Source organism: Podarcis raffonei, chromosome 6 (assembly GCF_027172205.1).
Source record: "Podarcis raffonei isolate rPodRaf1 chromosome 6, rPodRaf1.pri, whole genome shotgun sequence".
In the NCBI taxonomy this organism is placed as follows: Eukaryota; Metazoa; Chordata; class Lepidosauria; order Squamata; family Lacertidae; genus Podarcis; species Podarcis raffonei.
Window position 1 is genome coordinate 20,329,054 of NC_070607.1, and position 18,694 is coordinate 20,347,747.

The 18,694-nt window shown below is 42.3% G+C and overlaps 1 protein-coding gene across 1 annotated transcript; it reads left to right on the forward strand.

Annotated features, from left to right (window-relative positions):
- Positions 1 to 1,502: 1,502 nt before the first annotated feature.
- Positions 1,503 to 17,946, forward strand: FNDC7 (fibronectin type III domain containing 7). Its single transcript, XM_053391563.1, has 11 exons — positions 1,503 to 1,776; positions 5,370 to 5,624; positions 6,985 to 7,245; positions 7,830 to 8,087; positions 9,495 to 9,749; positions 11,811 to 12,068; positions 13,278 to 13,532; positions 14,730 to 14,984; positions 15,950 to 16,213; positions 17,000 to 17,029; positions 17,782 to 17,946. The coding sequence occupies exons 1-11, from the start codon at positions 1,605 to 1,607 to the stop codon at positions 17,841 to 17,843; spliced, it is 2,325 nt and encodes a 774-aa protein (XP_053247538.1). The 5' UTR covers positions 1,503 to 1,604; the 3' UTR covers positions 17,844 to 17,946.
- Positions 17,947 to 18,694: the final 748 nt, after the last annotated feature.

Sequence of the window (18,694 nt, forward strand, 5' to 3'; positions counted from 1 at the left end):
GCATAACTATCCAGTGTAAGTAGTCAATAGGTACAAATCACATGGTTAGGATCATGCTGTGAGTCAGTAAAACAGTGGCCATAATCCTAAAGACAAGGGGCGAGGGTGGGAGAGCTATTAACGGGCTAGAAATGGTGCAAAACCAATTTCTCAAGAGACTGTTTTCCTTACCCAAGGGAACAGCAGCCTCACTCTTAAGCACGGAAGCTGGATGGCCAACGTTAACTGCAATACCATATTGGTATTGCAGTTAACTGCAATACGTTAACTGCAATATCATATGATATTTAATGACTTGTAAAGACTGTCCTCCATGCCTTGCGAGTGCTTGCCAGCCCTGTGCAATGAGGAATTGGAAAACAGCCAATGGTGGAAATCTAACACCCAACATTATTGGAACTCTTATTATTTCCATAAGCTAGAGATTATATCCATGGACAAATGCCAATTAAGGGATTGGTGCCACTGGACAGAATCACGACGTGATCTGCAAGCAATCAAATCCTCTAAATGCTCTCCTTGGTTCCCCCTTCTAATTACAGTCCATTTTAGAGTCAGCTACCTGTCGAATCTCCAGCCAGCCTCACTTAGCTTTTACTGAGCTGCATTTTCAAGCTATACCCTCCGCCGACCTAGACGGATGATATAACAGGATACCATAGGAAGGCGGACTCTGTATATGTGGGCAACCGCAGGTGGAAGACATATTGCACTATTTACCATATTGCCCACTATACATTGGACCCAGGAGATGATTTTTCACCTTACCGTCCGTACAGAAAAGATGTCTCTCCCCAGCAGAGAGGATCCTATGGCTTCTTAGCGATGTAAACACTTCAGTGATTCATAAAGTCGCCCTTTTTGCTTTGGGAGCCAAAAAGATCAGAAAAGAAGACCCTGGACAATATAGCAGTGAACTGTAAGGGAGATGCAGAGATCTAAACAGAGATCATTATTTGTGGCATGTACTCATTTGCTTGTACTCATTTTTGATTCAGATTTGTCACGCCAATGGCTAGTACAATAAAGTTATTTGGATTGGACTTAAAGTGTGTAGGTTGCATTAGGTTCCAAAACAATAAAAATTTGCACGCGAAGCTAGTAATTACAAACCCATGAATTAACAGGAATAACTACACAACAAATGCCTTTTACTTTTATACCAGTTTAACTTCCAGGGCTTTCCTTATTTATTTTTTTAAAAAATCCAGGAAACTTGTAGTTGTGTTAGAAATACCTAACTTCCTTACAAAACTATAGGCTCCCAAAATTCCATGGGTGTAGGGAATGACTAATAAATTTACTTCTGGTGTTGATATTTCCCCCAGCTTTCTAGATTGTAGCCTATGGGTGACAGCCAACTAAATCACAGAGCAGATCACTGAAATCAGTGGTTTAAAAGCCCTTTGATTTCAGTGAGTCTACTCTTGAGTAGAGTATGATTTTAATCGGACAACTCCCAGTGACTATTGTGTTGCAGGGTAAGGAGACTGACTGTTCATGTGTATACTTTTGCAGGTTTCACTGTATCCGTTTACGATGTGACGTCAAGAAGTGTTTATCTCCAATGGCCCAAATTCCCTGGAGCCTTTTCATACAGAGCCATGGCAACCCCTCTGAACACAGTGGGACACTCCTCGTCAGCCCGTTTCAGTGATGTCACACTTGTAGGTGCTCTTGCATCTCTAGCTCCCAACACAATCCACACTGTGAAAGTGGACGCCATAGACAAGAATGGAGTTATACTGGCTGAGGCTCAGACTATGCAGTTAACGGGTTAGTATGAGATGGTTTAAAACAGAGTTGGGGAGCCTCAGGCCTAGGGGTCTCTCTATCTGGCTTTTGGCCTCTCCATAGGCCACAACCTGTCCTGAGGCCACACCATGACTAGCCCACTGATGAGGCAAGGTGAGGCGACCGCCTTGTGCGGCAGGATCCACAGGGATAGCAGTTCTGGCCTCTAAACAATTTCCAGCTGCAGGCCAGATCTGCCTTTTCCTCAGGAGTCCCCGAGCCCCATGCCGCCTCTATAGCAATCTATAGCAATAAGAGAAGATGATGGTCTCCTCCTGCCCTTGGGGAGCAAATGGCTGGGTCTGTCCCCTGGGGTCTCCTGGGGGGCTGGACCCTCCTAGCACAGTTCAGAGTGTGCTTCTTTCCCTTACCCCACAACAGCCATTGGGTAAGGTTGATTTGATTCCCCCCTCCTTGTTCCCAATGTAGAACTTTGGAAACTGTGGTCTAAACCACTGAGCCTCTTGGGCTTGCCGATCAGAAGGTCGGCGGGTCGAATCCCTGCGATGGAGTGAGCTCCCATTGCTCTGTCCCAGCTCCTGCCAACCTAGCAGTTCGAAACCACAATAGTGCAAGTGGATAAATAGGTACCGCTGTGGCGGGAAGGTAAACAGCGTTTCCGTGTGCTCTGGTTTCTGTCACAGTGTCCCGTTATGCCAGAAGTGGTTTAGTCATGCTAGCCACATGACCCAGAAAGCTGTCTGTGGATAAATGCTGGCTCCCTTGGCCTGCAAGCGAGATGAGCGCTACAACCCCATAGTCGCCTTTGACTGGACTTAACCATCCAGGGGACCTTTACCTTTGCCTTTTAATGTAGAACTTACTCACCCCCTTGGTCCTGATGAAGATATTTCCCCTTTGTTCCTGACGTAGACCTTCACTTACCCTTCCTTCCCTGGCATGGGGGCCTCACAATTTTGTGGTTCACCTCAGGTGCCAAAATGTATCAGGATGGCCATCCTTTGCCATCCCTGTTCTACTGCCTTCTTGCTGGCCAGGAAAGAGGGTTTTGTGTGTGTGTGTGTGTGTGTGTGTGTGTGTGTGTGAGAGAGAGTGAGAGAGAGAGAGAGAGAGAGATAACGAACCTCTTGCTTTTGCATGCCTCAAATGTAGCCTACAGTACAAAGGTAAGTCATGCCAATTACTCTCCCCACTTTTGCTTCTGCACCTGCCTGCTCCTAACATGTGCGGCTTGTAAAGCTGCTCACAAAATAAAGTGGTCTTCCCAGCTGTAAAATGTTTCCCACTCCTGGTTTTAATAAACAGAGTTGATTTACATATTCTTCTATAGTCCCAATAAAAGCTACCAGGCTTTTTCAGTCTTATATTATTATATTCTACTGAATCTTTAACAGAAAAATAAAAATAAAAATGCTGCTTTTCTGAATATAGTCAAGCTGCATAAGGCTGAAATTGTATACAGTGGTACCTCGGGTTACATACGTTTCAGGTTACATATGCTTCAGGTTACAGACTCCGCTAACCCAGAAATAGTACCTCGGGTTAAGAACTTTGCTTTAGGATGAGAACAGAAATTGCGCGGTGGTGGCGCAGCAGCAGCGGGAGGCCCCATTAGCTAAAGTGGTGCTTCAGTTAAGAACAGTTTCAGGTTAAGAATGGACCTCTGGAACGAATTAAGTACGTAAGCAGAGGTACCACTGTATAACAACCATGGGATGTACTTCTAGGTATGCATGCATAGGACCATGCTAAAAATCCTATCAAAGTCAGTGAGACATAAGCAGCCTAACTATGAGCAGGATTGCACCAATGGCACTGTGAAACTTTGCCAGATGTGGGCATTTGATTACAAATCCCTTTTGCACCAGGCTGGGGGAGGGAGTTTGGATTGCGCAGAGGCGTTGCTCTGCCTAGTCCTGCAAGTCTCTGCCTACAGAGTGAGGCTGGCGCCATTCCACTGGTACAGAGCACCCTTTTCTGCCCACTGAATGGACTAGTGGAAGTGCCACAGTGGAAGGTCCCAAAATGGGTTGGAGAGAGGGAGCGACTGAGGCAGTCAGGGATCCATTGGATTCCATGATGGCTCCACTGCTTTCATGTGGTGGATCAGGCCTGATACAGTTCTGATCACTGTGCCAACATCTGAGAAATGGATAGCAATGCTTCTTTATTAATTTTTTTAAAAGAATGCTTTGCATACTTACACATGGTGGGAAAGGAGGACATATCTGACCAGCTGGCTGAATAGCACTGAATGAAAGAATGTCTTGGCTTAATACAATGGAAATATTGTTCATTAAGAGCTTGTTGTGCTTGCAGAAGAACAGCTCCTGTAATATTGCCAAACTCTCTGAAACCCAATTTTTATTTGTTATGAAATTGCTGGCTGTGTTTCAAAACACAAGCTTACATTTTAGATGCCTTTTAATTTTATTTAATGTTATTTCTTAATTTAGTTAAACAGAGTATAAGTCACTTACAGCTATGTTATAGGCTCTTACTCCTCCTGTTTTGTTTTTAAAGCTCTACTGCAGTACTTCCAGACTGCTTATATTGAATAATTTTTATCTGAATTAAAAGTGGGGATACTTCAGTAATTTATTTCACTCTTACACTTGGATAGGTTTAGTTCTACATTGTGTAAAAGGTCCCACTTCCAATGTTACTGCATGAAGCACTGTTCTTACAGGGACACAAGCAAATTACCCAGGCCCAGATCAGACTATTTGTCCATGTAGCCCATAATACTTTGACTGACAGTAGCTCTCCAGAGGCTCTTGCAGAGGTCTTTCCCACTATCTGCTGCCTGATTCTTTTTGACTGGGCCTGCGACGTTCTGCATGCAAAGCATGCATTCTACTGTGTCCCTCTTCTAGAACACAACCAACACTTCACTGTGGCTCCACATTGCAGAGGTCATTCCTGGTCAGCAAGCTGTCCTCAGGTAAGCTTGTCTTTCCTACTGAGGTTGTCACTGAGGACCTCCTGAGTGGCTTCCAATAATTTCCCAGAACCCAGTTTGAAAACTACTGATGTGTGTAATCTGTTTTAACTATGGACCTGTACATTTCCCAGCCTTCTGGGCTCCAAAGGGGCTAAAGCATATTCCATTGGAGTGCAGTACAGATGTGACTCCCATCTTCATCCCTGGAACTGCCCAATGACTTTGTCGAATCCAAATGAATAAATCATTCAGCGATGTACCAGATGCTGCTGTGCCAATGGCCAATACAGTCATACTCGTACAATGGCTCTGTGCCATAAGTTGCAGAGTGCCAAAACCTCTGGCTAAATGATGTGTGTGAGTTAGGAACCCTTAGCATGCCTGCAGGTCCTAGCAATGTTTTATTCTATACCGCTCAAGTGCTTTTCCTGTGCTCACCAGGACAAAGAGGAATGCATTTTTTAAGGCACACATTGCCTGTCTTGTTCTCGCACTAGAGACTGCTAAACTAATATGTGTTACCAACAGAATAATGAGAAATGAAAAGAGAGCCATCAAAACCTTGTTCTTCCGAAGCTGATACTTTGGGAATAAACAGTCACATTCAGCTATGCAAAGTCATGCCCTTGCATGTCAACATGTTATTCCTCTTCTTTTGTTTTTTTTTAAGCTCCTGAGATTCCGACTATTGAACAAGCTTATTCAAAATTGAGTAACAGTATCACAGTGGAATGGGCATCTGTCGCGGGGGCTTCAAGTTACCTGCTGACAGCACAGGATGGAGAATCATTCATTGAAACAGTAGTCACAAACTCACCAGGCACTGTGACTGGGCTGAAGGCTGCTACACTGTATAAAATCACAATCCGATCTATAAACACTGGAGGAAGAAGCCAGCCTTCACCTTCAAAGAAAGCAAAGACAGGTATCTTTTCATCTCATTTAGACACCGCATATGTTAGGTATTAAGGATACATTCGCAACCGAGTTGTTTCACATCCTTCCTCGTTCATTTTAATCTGACTTCTTGATTTAGGTTTGGAAGGAAGACTACACTAATAACCTTGACTAGCTCTCTGTTTCTTGGAATCAACAGGGAGAATACCTCCTTTTTATCTTTCTAGGTCCCTCATTGGCTTTTGACGCAGGATCATTACCATGCAAGAAAGAGCCTTTACAGTGGTGGCCCCCCGTTTTTGGAATGCTCTCTCCAAGGAAGCACACTTGGTACCTTCACTGTCAGTTTTTATGCACCAGGCTAATATATATATTTATTATACAGGTCTTTGCAAATTAAGTGACCCTCTACTGTGCTTCTCATATTTTAGTAGGTAGGCTGGGACTTTTCATTATTGTATTGTTGGATGAGGTTTTTAATAATTTTGTATTGGATTTAAATTCTCTGCATTTTAATTGATCTTATCTGTATTCTATCTTCTGAAGTTGCTTTGAAACTTTGTTTGTAAAAACCAGTGGATGCAGGTAAACAACAACAACAACCTTGCTGTTTCCTCTTCAAAATTTTGACATCTAAGGAGCATGAAACTGTTCTACTGTTTCCCTAGGCCTTTCCAGACAGTGGAACTTGGTGAATATTATTTAACACTTAGGCACCTACCCCACCCCATCCCGCTTTGAGCTTTTTAGAAGTCTTTTCTATTGTCAGTGTTGTTCAATTAATAGCCATATGACACTGGAAGAGATCATTTGAATGTATTTTCCCTATACAGTGGTACCTCGGGTTACATACGCTTCAGGTTACATACGCTTCAGGTTACATTCGCTTCAGGTTACAGTCTCCCCTAACCCAGAAATAGTGCTTCAGGTTAAGAACTTTGCTTCAGGATAAGAACAGAAATCGTGCTCCGGCAGCACGGCGACAGCAGGAGGCCCCATTAGCTAAAGTGGTGCTTCAGGTTAAGAACAGTTTCAGGTTAAGAATGGACCTCCGGAACGAATTAAGTACTTAACTCAAGGTACCACTGTATGGACCCTCCTCATGATCTATTTTTGTCTGACGGGGAGGCAGCAGCAATTAAAGTATTGTACCATCCCTGCCATTCATTTTACAAGGAATGTTTACTGAACTGTGGTTATTTGTATGTTTGCTTCACAATTGATAGGTGTAAACCATGCATTTATTTTGTACTCGGCTGTGCATACCTGAGTACAAATCATCAACTGGGAAACATCTCTAATGATGCAAACATAGAATCATATATTGTCCACATCTGCACAGGCACAAAATCCCACTAAACCTAACGTATCTTTTTGCTTATTCACAGTGCTCGCTGCACCAATCCTGACAGCAAGTTCCCAAAGTTATGACAACATTGTTGTGAGTTGGAGAGCTGTATATATGGCTGTTGGATTCTTTGTGTCTATCATGAGATCTGATGGTTTGGGGAGCATGTTGAAAGAAAACACCACAAACAACTCCCTGATATTTTCCAGTCTAGACCCAGGAACTCTCTATACTATCAAGGCACATGCTTGGGATGCCAATGGGATACCTGGAGATGACTTCACCTACAACCAAAGAACAAGTAAGAGGAAACTGGAAAGCCAAGGCAGCACTTGCTGTCAAGGAGGAGTCAGATAAATGTGACAATCAGTAAAGAAAGGTTTACACCTATGGCACTACTCATGGACTTAAAATGAAAGGGAAAAGAGTTTGAATGACTATTTAGTTTCAAATGTAACTGCGTGAATTTGTCCTGGCCATTGGAGACAGTGGGTTTTATCCAATGAAGTCATGACAGTGGGTTTTATCCAATGAAGTCGTTGCATGCCTCTCCTCCTGCTGCACGCCGCTGTACCCCTCCGATATCTGCTCTGGTGGTTTCCCCAACCCTCTGGAGCAGATTTGAGAGGGCTGCAGGCAGTGAATGGGGGAGAAAAAGGAGAGTTCCACTGTATGAGCATTCTGCTAGTATGAGGATTTCATTGGATTTGACCTAATAAAAGAGGAGTTACATATATTCCCTGTGCATTATTAAAGTCAAGCATAAAACCATGCACATAAAATCAGCACCAGAAATCCAGATACATATATACCATTTGTGTCTGAAACACCATTCAGCCTTATTTTTATTCGAGAGATTTATTTTGTTGTTTTGTTTTGTTTTAGGGCCTCATGCACCAGGAGATGTTCAAGTAGTTTTTGACAGTGGAGCATTGAGAGCTGCTGTTTCGTTCACGCTAGCAGAAGGTGCTTCCAGTTACCTCATTGCAGCCCACAGTGGCACCTCCAGAGTAAACTGCAGTACAATGTCCAGTTCCTGCACTATTCCATCCGTTGAGTGTGGGGTAGAGTATTCCCTGTCTGTTGTAGCAAGCAATGAGGCTGGTTCCAGCACACCTACAGAGGCTGTGACTTTCAGGACTGGTAGGTGATCTTTAGCAGCTCATATGCACTGTTCATGGTATATGGAGGAGTGTATGCTTTGAAGAATACCACAAGCTTAATACAATTGCCAGTGGATGATAGGTGTCAGGGTAAAGAGATAATAGTTTCTGCTTTCTTTTAAGGAAAATAATTGTGTAGGGGGAAAAGACAAGTAAATGGTGTACAACAGATGTTTATAAAAAGATGGGTTTAGTAGAGGAAATTGATTTTGAGAAACTTTTCACCAGTCTTGTCTAAGGAACAGATGTGGAGGGGGAAAGCATTGTTCAGTAGACATTCGCCATTATAACTTATTGTAATTTATTATTTCAGTGACTGTGTTTCAGGAAAGGGGAACCTTTGGTCCTCCAGATGTTGCCATCTGGTCCCAGTCCCCTGCTGTATATATAATTGAATATCGGATGCTGGGGACAAACAACAGAGGGAGGGCTATTGTCTTTATGTCTTGCTGTTGGGCCTTTGAGAGGCATCTAGCTGGCTACTGTTGGAAATAGTACGCAGGGTTAGACAGACACTTTGTCTTTATACTATGTTCATAGAAGTGAAGGAGATTATTTGAAGTCTGCAAACAGGAAGCAAATCAGGAACCATTTTTGCTGGGTTCATTTGCATGTCAGTTTTGAAATGGCTCAGATGTTCACGATTTCAGTGTATTTCTGAACCTTGCAGTCTCTATGTATGTCTGAGTCTTCAAGCCTGTCTGCACCCTTTCCCTGTTCTGGTCATTTCTGTATCAGAAGGTGATTGCAAGATCAATATGTGCAAACAAACTGCACAGCAATGTTCAAAAGGTGGGTGCGGAATAAAAGGTACAAACTCCACCTACTTCTCCACCTTTCAGGTGTTGAGACAGGCTTAGCACACAAATCTGTTTCTCAATACGCAGCCCAGATTTTTGGTATGTGTATGTAGATGATTCCCTCCTAACACACAAAATACCCAGCAGTGTTGCTGCTGCTTAATGAAATGGTCCTAAATTGAAAAATGAATGCAAATTATAAAGGCAGGCTTGTGATAGATGCCTCTGCTTCTGGGTTAGTGCTGCTGCTTTTGCTCATAAGTGCGATCACTAATATCCTTGGAAAGGGCAGGTAACTTTTCCTTCAAAAACTTCTACTGATAATGACATCCGCTGTGCAAATTGCACAGCATGGATTGATCTTTGCTGTCACTATAATTAGCTGTATGTGCTCTGGGGCACAGCAAGAGCTGAAACCTTCATCACATGTGGACTTATTAGATCAGATGTTCTACAAAAGCATATGCAATCCATTGGTTATGCACCAGTTGGGGATTTCCTAATTGTCTTATTGGAGTTTTCTAATAGCTGCACTATTCAACTATGAGAATCTGAAAATTATTTTTGTTGAAAATTTGACTTTTCAGTCCCTTGTGCTCCAGAAAGTATAATAATTGAAGAGGATGAGCCAGGCTACATGGCAGTGTCATGGTCAGATGTTGACCTGGGTGATTATTATGTGGTCTTTGTGAAAAGCGATGATGGCTTGGAGGTGCACTGCAACACATCACATACCCAGTGTCACTTCCAGTCAGACTGCGGCTTCACCTATTTTATTAGTGTCTTTGCCTATAACAAGGCAGGGCAGAGTCCATTAGGTGACATATTTAACTATACCACAGGTAAGTGCCAGTTTATTTTTTGCATGTATATTTGGTATATCTGCATGGGCATTATATAAAGCTAGAAACAAGCTTTGAGTGGTGAAATAGCTCCGTGCTTGTGTGTTTGTGTATTCACATGTTTTTTAAGATGAAATGGAATATAAGGGATTCCAAGATGAGACAAAGTAGCTTCATCTTTACATAACAGTTAGGGCTGGTGACACGTAGGTGACCCAGCAAAAATTAGCACTCTAAGACAGGGGTTGTCAACCTGGTCCCTACTGCCCACTAGTGGACATTTCAGGGTTCTAGGTGAGCGGTAGGGGGTTCTACAGCACAAGCTGAATCCTCCTTCCGAGCACTGGTGGGCGGTAAGGAAATTTTACCCTCAAGAAATATGCATTAGTGAGAGGTAGGTATAAAAAGGTTGACTACCCCTGCTCTAAAAGCTTCACTATCTGTTCCTGAAGGATGAATGGCTCAGACTAAGAAGCCAAGCTAGTCTCATCTCTCCTCCAGACAACCTGTTTATTCAGCTTTCATCTTGAATTGCTTGCACAAAGCTTACTGTACATGGTGGGTAGATTTTGTCCAGTCTTAAGTGAGCATCCATTCTTCCCATTAATTGTTAGCTCATCCCAGACTTTTTAACACACTTTCCAGACTGCAAAAAGACCATTTTGGGGGAAGTGGATTTGTCCTGCTAGGGTGACAGAATGCTTTCATCCACTTCAATCTGCAAACTTAAAGTACAGTGGTACCTCGGGTTAAGTACTTAATTCGTTCCGGAGGTCCGTTCTTAAACTGAAACTGTTCTTAACCTGAAGCACCACTTTAGCTATTGGGGCCTCCCGCTGCCGCTGTGCTGCCGGAGCACGATTTCTGTTCTCATCCTGAAGCAAAGTTCTTAACCCGAGGTAATATTTCTGGGTTAGCGGAGTCTGTAACCTAAAGTGTATGTAACCCGAGGTACCACTGTACTGTTATGTATTTGAATCCATTCCAGAAAATACAGACCATCAGTAACTTAATAGGACAAGGTGGTACCCTATTAGTATTGTATAATATGAGCCCTGCTGAGTTAATAGCTGCATCCCCACCACCTGCAGTGATGGTGCTGAAGTGCAGCAAAAGGTGGATCAGCAGTCCATCTGTTAAACTACCAGCATAGTACAGAGATGAAGACCCCAGGGCTCCAGTCTGTTTTGAGATGCTTGTCCAAGTGACTTCACATAACAATCATTGCATCAAGAACTAGTTGGTTAACCTCTAATATATTCCTAAATATTGCACTGATCCTGGCCTGACTGCACTGACTGCCGCTTAGTTTCCAGGCCCAATTCAAAGTGCTGGTTTTTACCTATAGAGCCTTAAATGGCTCAGGACTACAATACCTCAAGGACCACCTCTCTCTCTATGAACTGACGCAGACCTTCTCCGTGAGCCCTCTCCATGAGAGATCCAAAGGGTGGCAACACAGGAATGGGCTGTTCCTGCGGTGGCAACTCGTTTGTAGAATGCACTCCCCAAGGAGGCTTGCCTGGCAGTGTTATGTACTGAAGTTCTCACCCTGGGCCAGCAGGGGGATACTGTAGATAGTTTTCACTCAGGTCCCCATATGCAAATAAGGAATTGAAAGTGACGTTCAGTGATTGGATAGTTACAGAAAATGGTTACTGTTGCGTTCTAGTGGAGCTCTATATAAGCAGGCTGGCTGAACCCTTCAGTTCAGTTCAATTCTGGCCTGTAAATAAACAAGAGCTGTTTGAAGAATCGCTGTGTTGTCTGCTATGTTCACCCACAACTTAACAGGCACCTTCATTACATATCTTTAGGCACCAGGTGAAAATGTTTCTCTTCAGGTGTTTGGCTGATTAACATTCTATGGCCTTCTGTGTGTCAGTGGGAAGGGGTGTTATTGGTTTGTTTTGCTTGTGTTTTCATTTTATTATATATTTTGTGTTGTCATTTTGCATTTCTATGTTGCGAACCGCCCTGTGATCTGCCAATGAAAGGTGGTATGCAAATTGAATGAATAGTAAAATAAATATTGCTGCATTTCCCCTTTTTTCCCTTTAGCACCTTGCTGCCCCAGTGATGTTAACCCAGTGTTCATTTCCAGTGATACAGTTCAGATTGTTTGGTCTCCTGTCCGTGGTGCTGAAATGTATGAAACCAAAGCTGTGGATTGGACCAACGAATTGCTATGCAATGATACTGCGACAGTTTGCACCCTTTCTGCACTCCAGTGTAACACCCAGTACAATATAACTGTTTATTCATTCAGTGAAATTAGAGGCAGCAATACATCATGCACATCTAAACACGTGGCAACAGGTACTATTTCAGTTTACAATTTACAAGTTTCAATTTACAAGTTAAAAAGTAACTGTACAAGCTGTAAAGGTGAACCAGTACTGCATTGTAACTCATATATTGGAACTATTGGAACTGAACTGAGTATATTTGTCATACTGTTTTGAGTGGAAGGAAATATCTAGTGGAATTTCTGAGTTCAGACTGCTGTTTCAAAATCTGATCTGTTTTGTTTTGCATACTCATCAATCTCATGTATGTTTTGCTGGATTGCACCACTCCCAGACTGCACTTCTGGGAGATAAAATATTTAAGTGCTCTCCCATTTAAAATATTTTGCATATATAAAGCTAACATGTCAGGGACATTTTGAGATAGCATTCCCCCAACACACTAGCTCTGAATATGCAGGATGGTTTTGTTTGTGCTGTTCTGACATCTTAAGTACACTCCAGCTGTGTGTTTTGACTCTGGGATTAACATTTCCAGTAGGCATTTTGATTTGCAAAACTTTAGGTCACTGATTCTTTTAGAGCTGCAATCCTAGCCATTCTTGTAATTTAAATGCTAAGTATGATTTACTGCCAACTTCAAATAAAAATGTTCATTGCTGCTGCTAACAACTGTGTCTCAAAGGAGTTTTAAAAAACCTGACTTTAGTCTGTCAAACCAAACAGAACATGGATCTAATGCCTTTGGTTTTTGGGCAGGTCTTTGTACCAAGAATGGGAAACTGACCCTTCAGATGAAGCTGGGCTCCAGTCTCTACCTACCTCTGCTAACATGGCCAATGGTCAGGAATGAAGGAGTCCAACAACTTATAGAAAACCCCCAGTTCCCCATCCTTGCTCTATATATCAGCATTGTACAACAACTTGTTGCCCTGTGCCCCTGAGTTTGCACATAAAACACTATGGCATTATGGCAGTTAAGCCGCTACTAACCCCTCTAATTTGGTACCCTAAGACCTTTTAGGACTTTCAACTGATTGTGCTATGGAGAATGTATTTATTTCAAGGTTGGTTTTCTAAAGACTGAAAATACACCCACATGCAAATTTAAGTGAAATGTTTTGGGAGGGGAGCAAAACTTGGACAGAGAGGATACAGCCTTTGTAACACTGTTTTTTTTTAAGATCATAGATTCTTAATAATCCACAGCTGTCTTAGTGCAACATAAAATCCATAAATAAGAATGCAGTTTGAATTTGCTCCATCTAAAATCTTTCAGCTCCATGTAGTCCGGAAATAATAAGTGTCTCAAAGGATGCTCTTTCTGTAATTAGTGTGCACTGGCATGCCAATAATGATGAAGCGATGTACACAGTCACTGCCAAAGGAGAGGCAGGAATTTGGCATTGTGCAAGCTCGGGAAATTCATGCACCATCCATAATCTTCCATGTGGGTCACTGTTCTCTGTCAGCACTGTAGCAAGCACAGAAGCAGGTCACAGCTTGCCTAGTTACAGTGTGCCTTTGGAGACAGGTAAGTTACAATTGCTGAGATGTTATTTACCTTTTAGGTATCGCTCCCTTTTTATAACAGGGGACAGCAGCTCATCATCTGAGCTGAAGTTTTAACCAAGGTCGCCCATATCCAAATACATCTGCTGGCTAACAATGACTCCTTATGTATCACAAAGATAGATTGGGAGTTATAGTACTTGCAGTATGTCAAAGGATATACAAAGTATATACAAACAGTTGATCAAATATGGTTAACGATTGGACCAGCTCATACTGCCTCCTCGGGTACCAGGGGTGGACTTAAGTCTTTCAGATTTCAGTGGCACTCTGTGTGCGGCCATAATTTGGCACCCCTATAGCCTGCCTTCCATTCTGCTCATGTACTACATTAATTTCAGTGGGTCTAGTCACTAAATCCCACCCAAGATGTATCATGGATCAATGATTAAACAACTTCCAAATTAAATGAAAATTTCTGTGTATTTTTTAAAAAATTCATATAGTTTGCATGGAGATTAAATAAAAATTAGTCTCAGTAATGACTTATGTCTGCCAGCAGGGCCAGCTATTCCACTTGATGCATGTATGGGCCATATGGGGCAGAGATGGGGAACCTCCAGATGCTGTTGGAGTCCATCAGTCCCAGCCAGAATGGCCAATGGTCATGGATGATGGGAGTTGTAGTTCTAGGTTCTCCATCCCTGATCTAGGGTGACTGAAGGGAAAAAATATGATGCAGGAAATAAAAAGTGGGGGTGGGGTAGTATTTAACAAATAAATATAAAAAATCAGCACAGTATATTTATTCTCAGTATATTTATGGTGGCAGCTATTCTGCCTGGTGGAACCTTTTTCTTTATATCCTTATCAGTGGTTGCTATAGAAATTTGGAAGGCATAAATTATTTACGGTGCTAAGCTCCTTTCTTTTGTTACAGACTGTACTGCAACAGCATACCTGCACCTATTATTTGTCCGTGACACCCCACAGAACCCCCGATTTGTTCTCCGTTTACCTGATATATGTCCTTTATATCTATTAGAAACTGCAGTGAATAAGTAAAAAAATATGGTGACCAGTTAAAAGCTTGTGATGCAGGCAATTGGGAATCATTTTAAATTTCCAACTAAAGTGCCAAAATATCACCTAAGAATGTAGTTCTGTGCATGGAGTAAATACACACACAATCACTTACTAAGTATTTTCTTCTTTCAAGCACCTTGCTGCCCAGTGGATCTCACAGTAACTCAAGTGACACAGTCTGTAACAAACATCAGCTGGTCTACTGGGACCGGCGCAAAGACGTACATAGCAATTCTGGAATCGCACAAAGGACGTGCCAGGTGTCACACACTCCAAAACTATTGCCTCTTGGGATGCATTACATGTGGAACCAACTACAGTGTGTCTATCAAAGCGATCAGTGAAACAGGCTTAACATCAGATTGCATATACAATGGATTTTCTTCTAGTAAGTATGTGAAAATGTATTTTTAAGTACCAGCATGGTATTTCTACATTTCCACCCTCATGTTAAATGCTCAAACTATGCTCATTGGTTTGGATCCTGAAGTTAGATGGAAGCTTGCAGAAGGGGGCTGCCATCCCTTCCTGCACATGTCCCTCTTTCCAGAGGGTTAAGACTCCTGAGTGGTGTGGACTATGGAATGCTGTGGAGAACAGAGGAAACAACATTGGGCAAAACAAGGCGAGGCATCTCTCCTTGCTTTGGGCAAGTTTCCTATTTCTACAGCAGACCCCCCCCATCCCACCCTACACTGTTCAGAAGGATCCCATGACACTCTTGAGAGACTTTTCAGAGGGAACCAGAAGGCTGAAAAAGCTCATTTCTGGGAATCTGCTGCTGCTTGCGGTTTTCTGGGCCTAGCCATTCCTAGATTACTGTCCTAAAGGTAAAGGTACCCATGACCATTAGGTCCAGTCGTGACCGACTCTGGGGTTGCGGCGCTCATCTCGCTTTACTGGCCAAGGGAGTCGGCGTACAGCTTCCAGGTCATGTGGCCAGCATGACTAAGCCGCTTCTGGCGAACCAGAGCAGCGCATGGAAACGCCGTTTACCTTCCCGCTGGAGCGGTATCTATTTATCTACTTGCACTTTGACGTGCTTTCGAACTGCTAGGTTGGCAGCAGCAGGGACCGAGCAACGGGAGTTCACCCCGTCACGGGGATTTGAACCGCCGACCTTCTGATTGGCAAGTCCTAGGCTCTGTGGTTTAACCCACAGCCGCGTCCCTTACTGTCCTAGACAACTCCTAAAAGCTTACATTTTGAGAGAACCTACAGTACTTGATTAGGACATTGTGAAAATTTTCTCCATTTCAATTGATAAAAAAGAAATCTGGCCACTTTCTCGTCTATCCCCCAAGAGGAATGAGCAAACTGAATTAATTGTTCTTGGTTGTTTTCCTCCTTTAGGTGCTTGCTGCCCTTCTGGGGTTAAGCTATATAGACTGGGCAACAATGGCATACGAATATATTGGCGGACATCTAAAGGTTCAGTCAACTATAGTACAGATCTTTATGGCTCAAAAGGAAATTTCACCTGTACACCAAACACAGACCTGACTTATTGTGATATTACCGAGATACCCTGTGGCGATGTCTACACAGTTGTGGTGTCACCTGTAACTGATAGCGAGGGATCAAAACCTGCATTTTGTCCTAAGAAGATATATTCAGGTAATGACTTGTGGGCCTTTGGCAGTAATGGCAAAAGGGGACAGAAGCTGGGCCTTAAGATAGTGGAAGAAAATTGAAACTCTGGAAACTCCTTGAAACAGTCTACACTTGGTGGCTACTGCACAGAGCTCTTATCACATGAAATCTCCATGCCATTGTCAGCCAGTTTTGGTGATGGGTTATGGTGGCATGGCAACTGTCTCTACCTGAAGGTGTGTGGGCATGATTCCATTTTATTCATCTTAGCCACTGTTGCATCTGATGAAATCAACTCATCCATAAAAGCTTATGCCAAAATAAATGTATTCTCCTTTAGAGTCCTGCAAGACTCGTTTTTGCATGGATTATGGTTTCTGTGTAAGCTACCTTTAAACACAATAGAGCTGCCGATACTGCAGTGGCTAGTGGAGTATTTCTAGAAAATACTTATAGCAGCTTGTCAATGATCCCCTCCCCTCAGTCCAGACATGTGCTTGCCAATCTGAATTATTCAGATTTGTGGGGAAATTGCTAATCATTCTCCAGACAGGTAATGTAATATTGGTATTTATTCTGAAAACAGCTATTGTTGCAATTCTACCCATTTAGAAGCATGTTTATTGACTGAATCTTAGTCAAACTCCAATTCATTGCATTTTCGAATTTTCAAGTTAAAACCATCACTTTAAATTAAAACAAATTGGTTATGCTTTTTTCTAAGTTACATTGTGAAATCCTCTTTGGAAAGCACCGTTCAATGACTCTTTCTAGCTGTATATATATGTAATTTTGCATTTCATTTTCTAGTGACATGCTCCGGAAGTTCAGTAGGAATGGGTAAGTGATTGCATCAAATTCCTCTTCTAATAAATCAATATATTTTACCCAAGCTGAAAATTCTTTTAAATATCTTTTGGGATTTTCTATTTTTTTAAAATCAATTTTATCAGAGGCCAAATTGCACTGTTTTATTTTCCATACCTTTTGCAAAGAAATATATAATAGTCAATAAAGTTTGGGTTGTATCCAACGGCGTCACTCAGATTATAGCAAGGCCTTCATTAGTGGAACAAGAAAGCAATTTTCAGCCATTTAAGGAAATAAGCAGCAGCAGCAGCAGCAGCAGCAACAAAACACCAATCACTTTTGTTTCTAGAGGAATTTGTTCTCAAACTTACACAAGTTTTTCAACCCTGACCATGAAGTAAACACTGATTCACACAATCTCAACAAGAGGTAATTACCAATCTAAATATTGGTAGATGTCAAAAGCTACCTTATGTCAAGGCTCAAGCTGCAAATGTATTTTCAATACAAGTGTTTCTAGTCAACTAATATTACCATCATTCTATGCATTTTCCTGAAGGTCTTCAGGAGTCAAAATAGTCCCCCTGCATCCCTGCCCCCCATCATCAGGAAGGTTGCATGGTCTTAAGGGAATCAAGTCCCAGCACTTCTCATTTTACAAATTAAAATGCTGGGAAACTACATTTTACCCATGTAGGATTGATGAAAATGAGACAAAGTTTTAAAAATAAAGTCACTCAAGTCTAAATTGCTGTGTTTAAACATTTTGAATAATATTCCAGTGATTTACAGAGGAAAGCGAAGTTCAGAACACTACCAGGTACTACAGGAAAAGAGAGAATGAACCAAGGAGGTAAGATTTATCAGAGTATTATTTCAGTCAGTTTTGTGTTTGGACTGAGATTTAATACTATTGTTGTGGCTTTCAGTTCCTTGGCTAATATAACACTCTGGCTACCATGTCCATCCTTGAGACTGATACAGCTAATGCAACCTCCTTGTTCGCTACCAAGCAGAACCTCTTGTCATTGTACCATCACAACTGGCTCCCATTATTTGTATTGACTCCTGCAGCACCTATTAGATCAGGATGGCTCATCATCAGTCTTGGAGACAGGAACTTTCTATATTCCAGCTTTCTACCCTCGGAGGGATTGCCACAACACAAGGCTGATATCCCTTCTCTTATGGGGAGCCATTACTGACAGCCTTTTCATAATACATGAGACAAACTGCCAGCTCTAAGACAAATGCCACCACAAAATGTTCAGGATACAGGTTTTCTCTTTTATGTTTTGGAGGAGGAGCAACTTATTTTCACCATTAAGCTTTATGATCCAACAGCTTGGTAATTAGTGAGATGAAAGGGTAAAATGAAGCCCAGAGATAAATAGGCAGTTTTAAAAAACTGTACCATGGTTCCCAAACGGCTTAGCTGTCGAACAAATCAGCTCCTGAACGCCGCAAACCCGGAAGTGTGTTTTCCGGTTTGCAAACGTTTTTTGGAAGCCGAACATCTGATGCAGCTTCCATGGTTTCCGATTGAGTGCAGGAAGCTCCTGCAGCCAACTGGAAGCTGTGCCTTGGTTTTCTAATGGTTCCGGGAGCCGAATGAACTCCCAAAACGGATCAAGTTCAAGAACCAAGGTACCACTGTACTCACAATTGGGAAGCCGGCCTGCCAAATAGTTCTAT

Coding starts and splice junctions, on each gene's coding strand:
- FNDC7 (XM_053391563.1), top strand. CDS start 1,605: ATGGCAACCCCTCTGAACACAGTGGGACACTCCTCGTCAGCCCGTTTC. Junction 7,246..7,829: donor CACCTACAACCAAAGAACAA/GTAAGAGGAAAC, acceptor GTTTTGTTTTAG/GGCCTCATGCACCAGGAGAT. Junction 9,750..11,810: donor CATATTTAACTATACCACAG/GTAAGTGCCAGT, acceptor TTTTCCCTTTAG/CACCTTGCTGCCCCAGTGAT.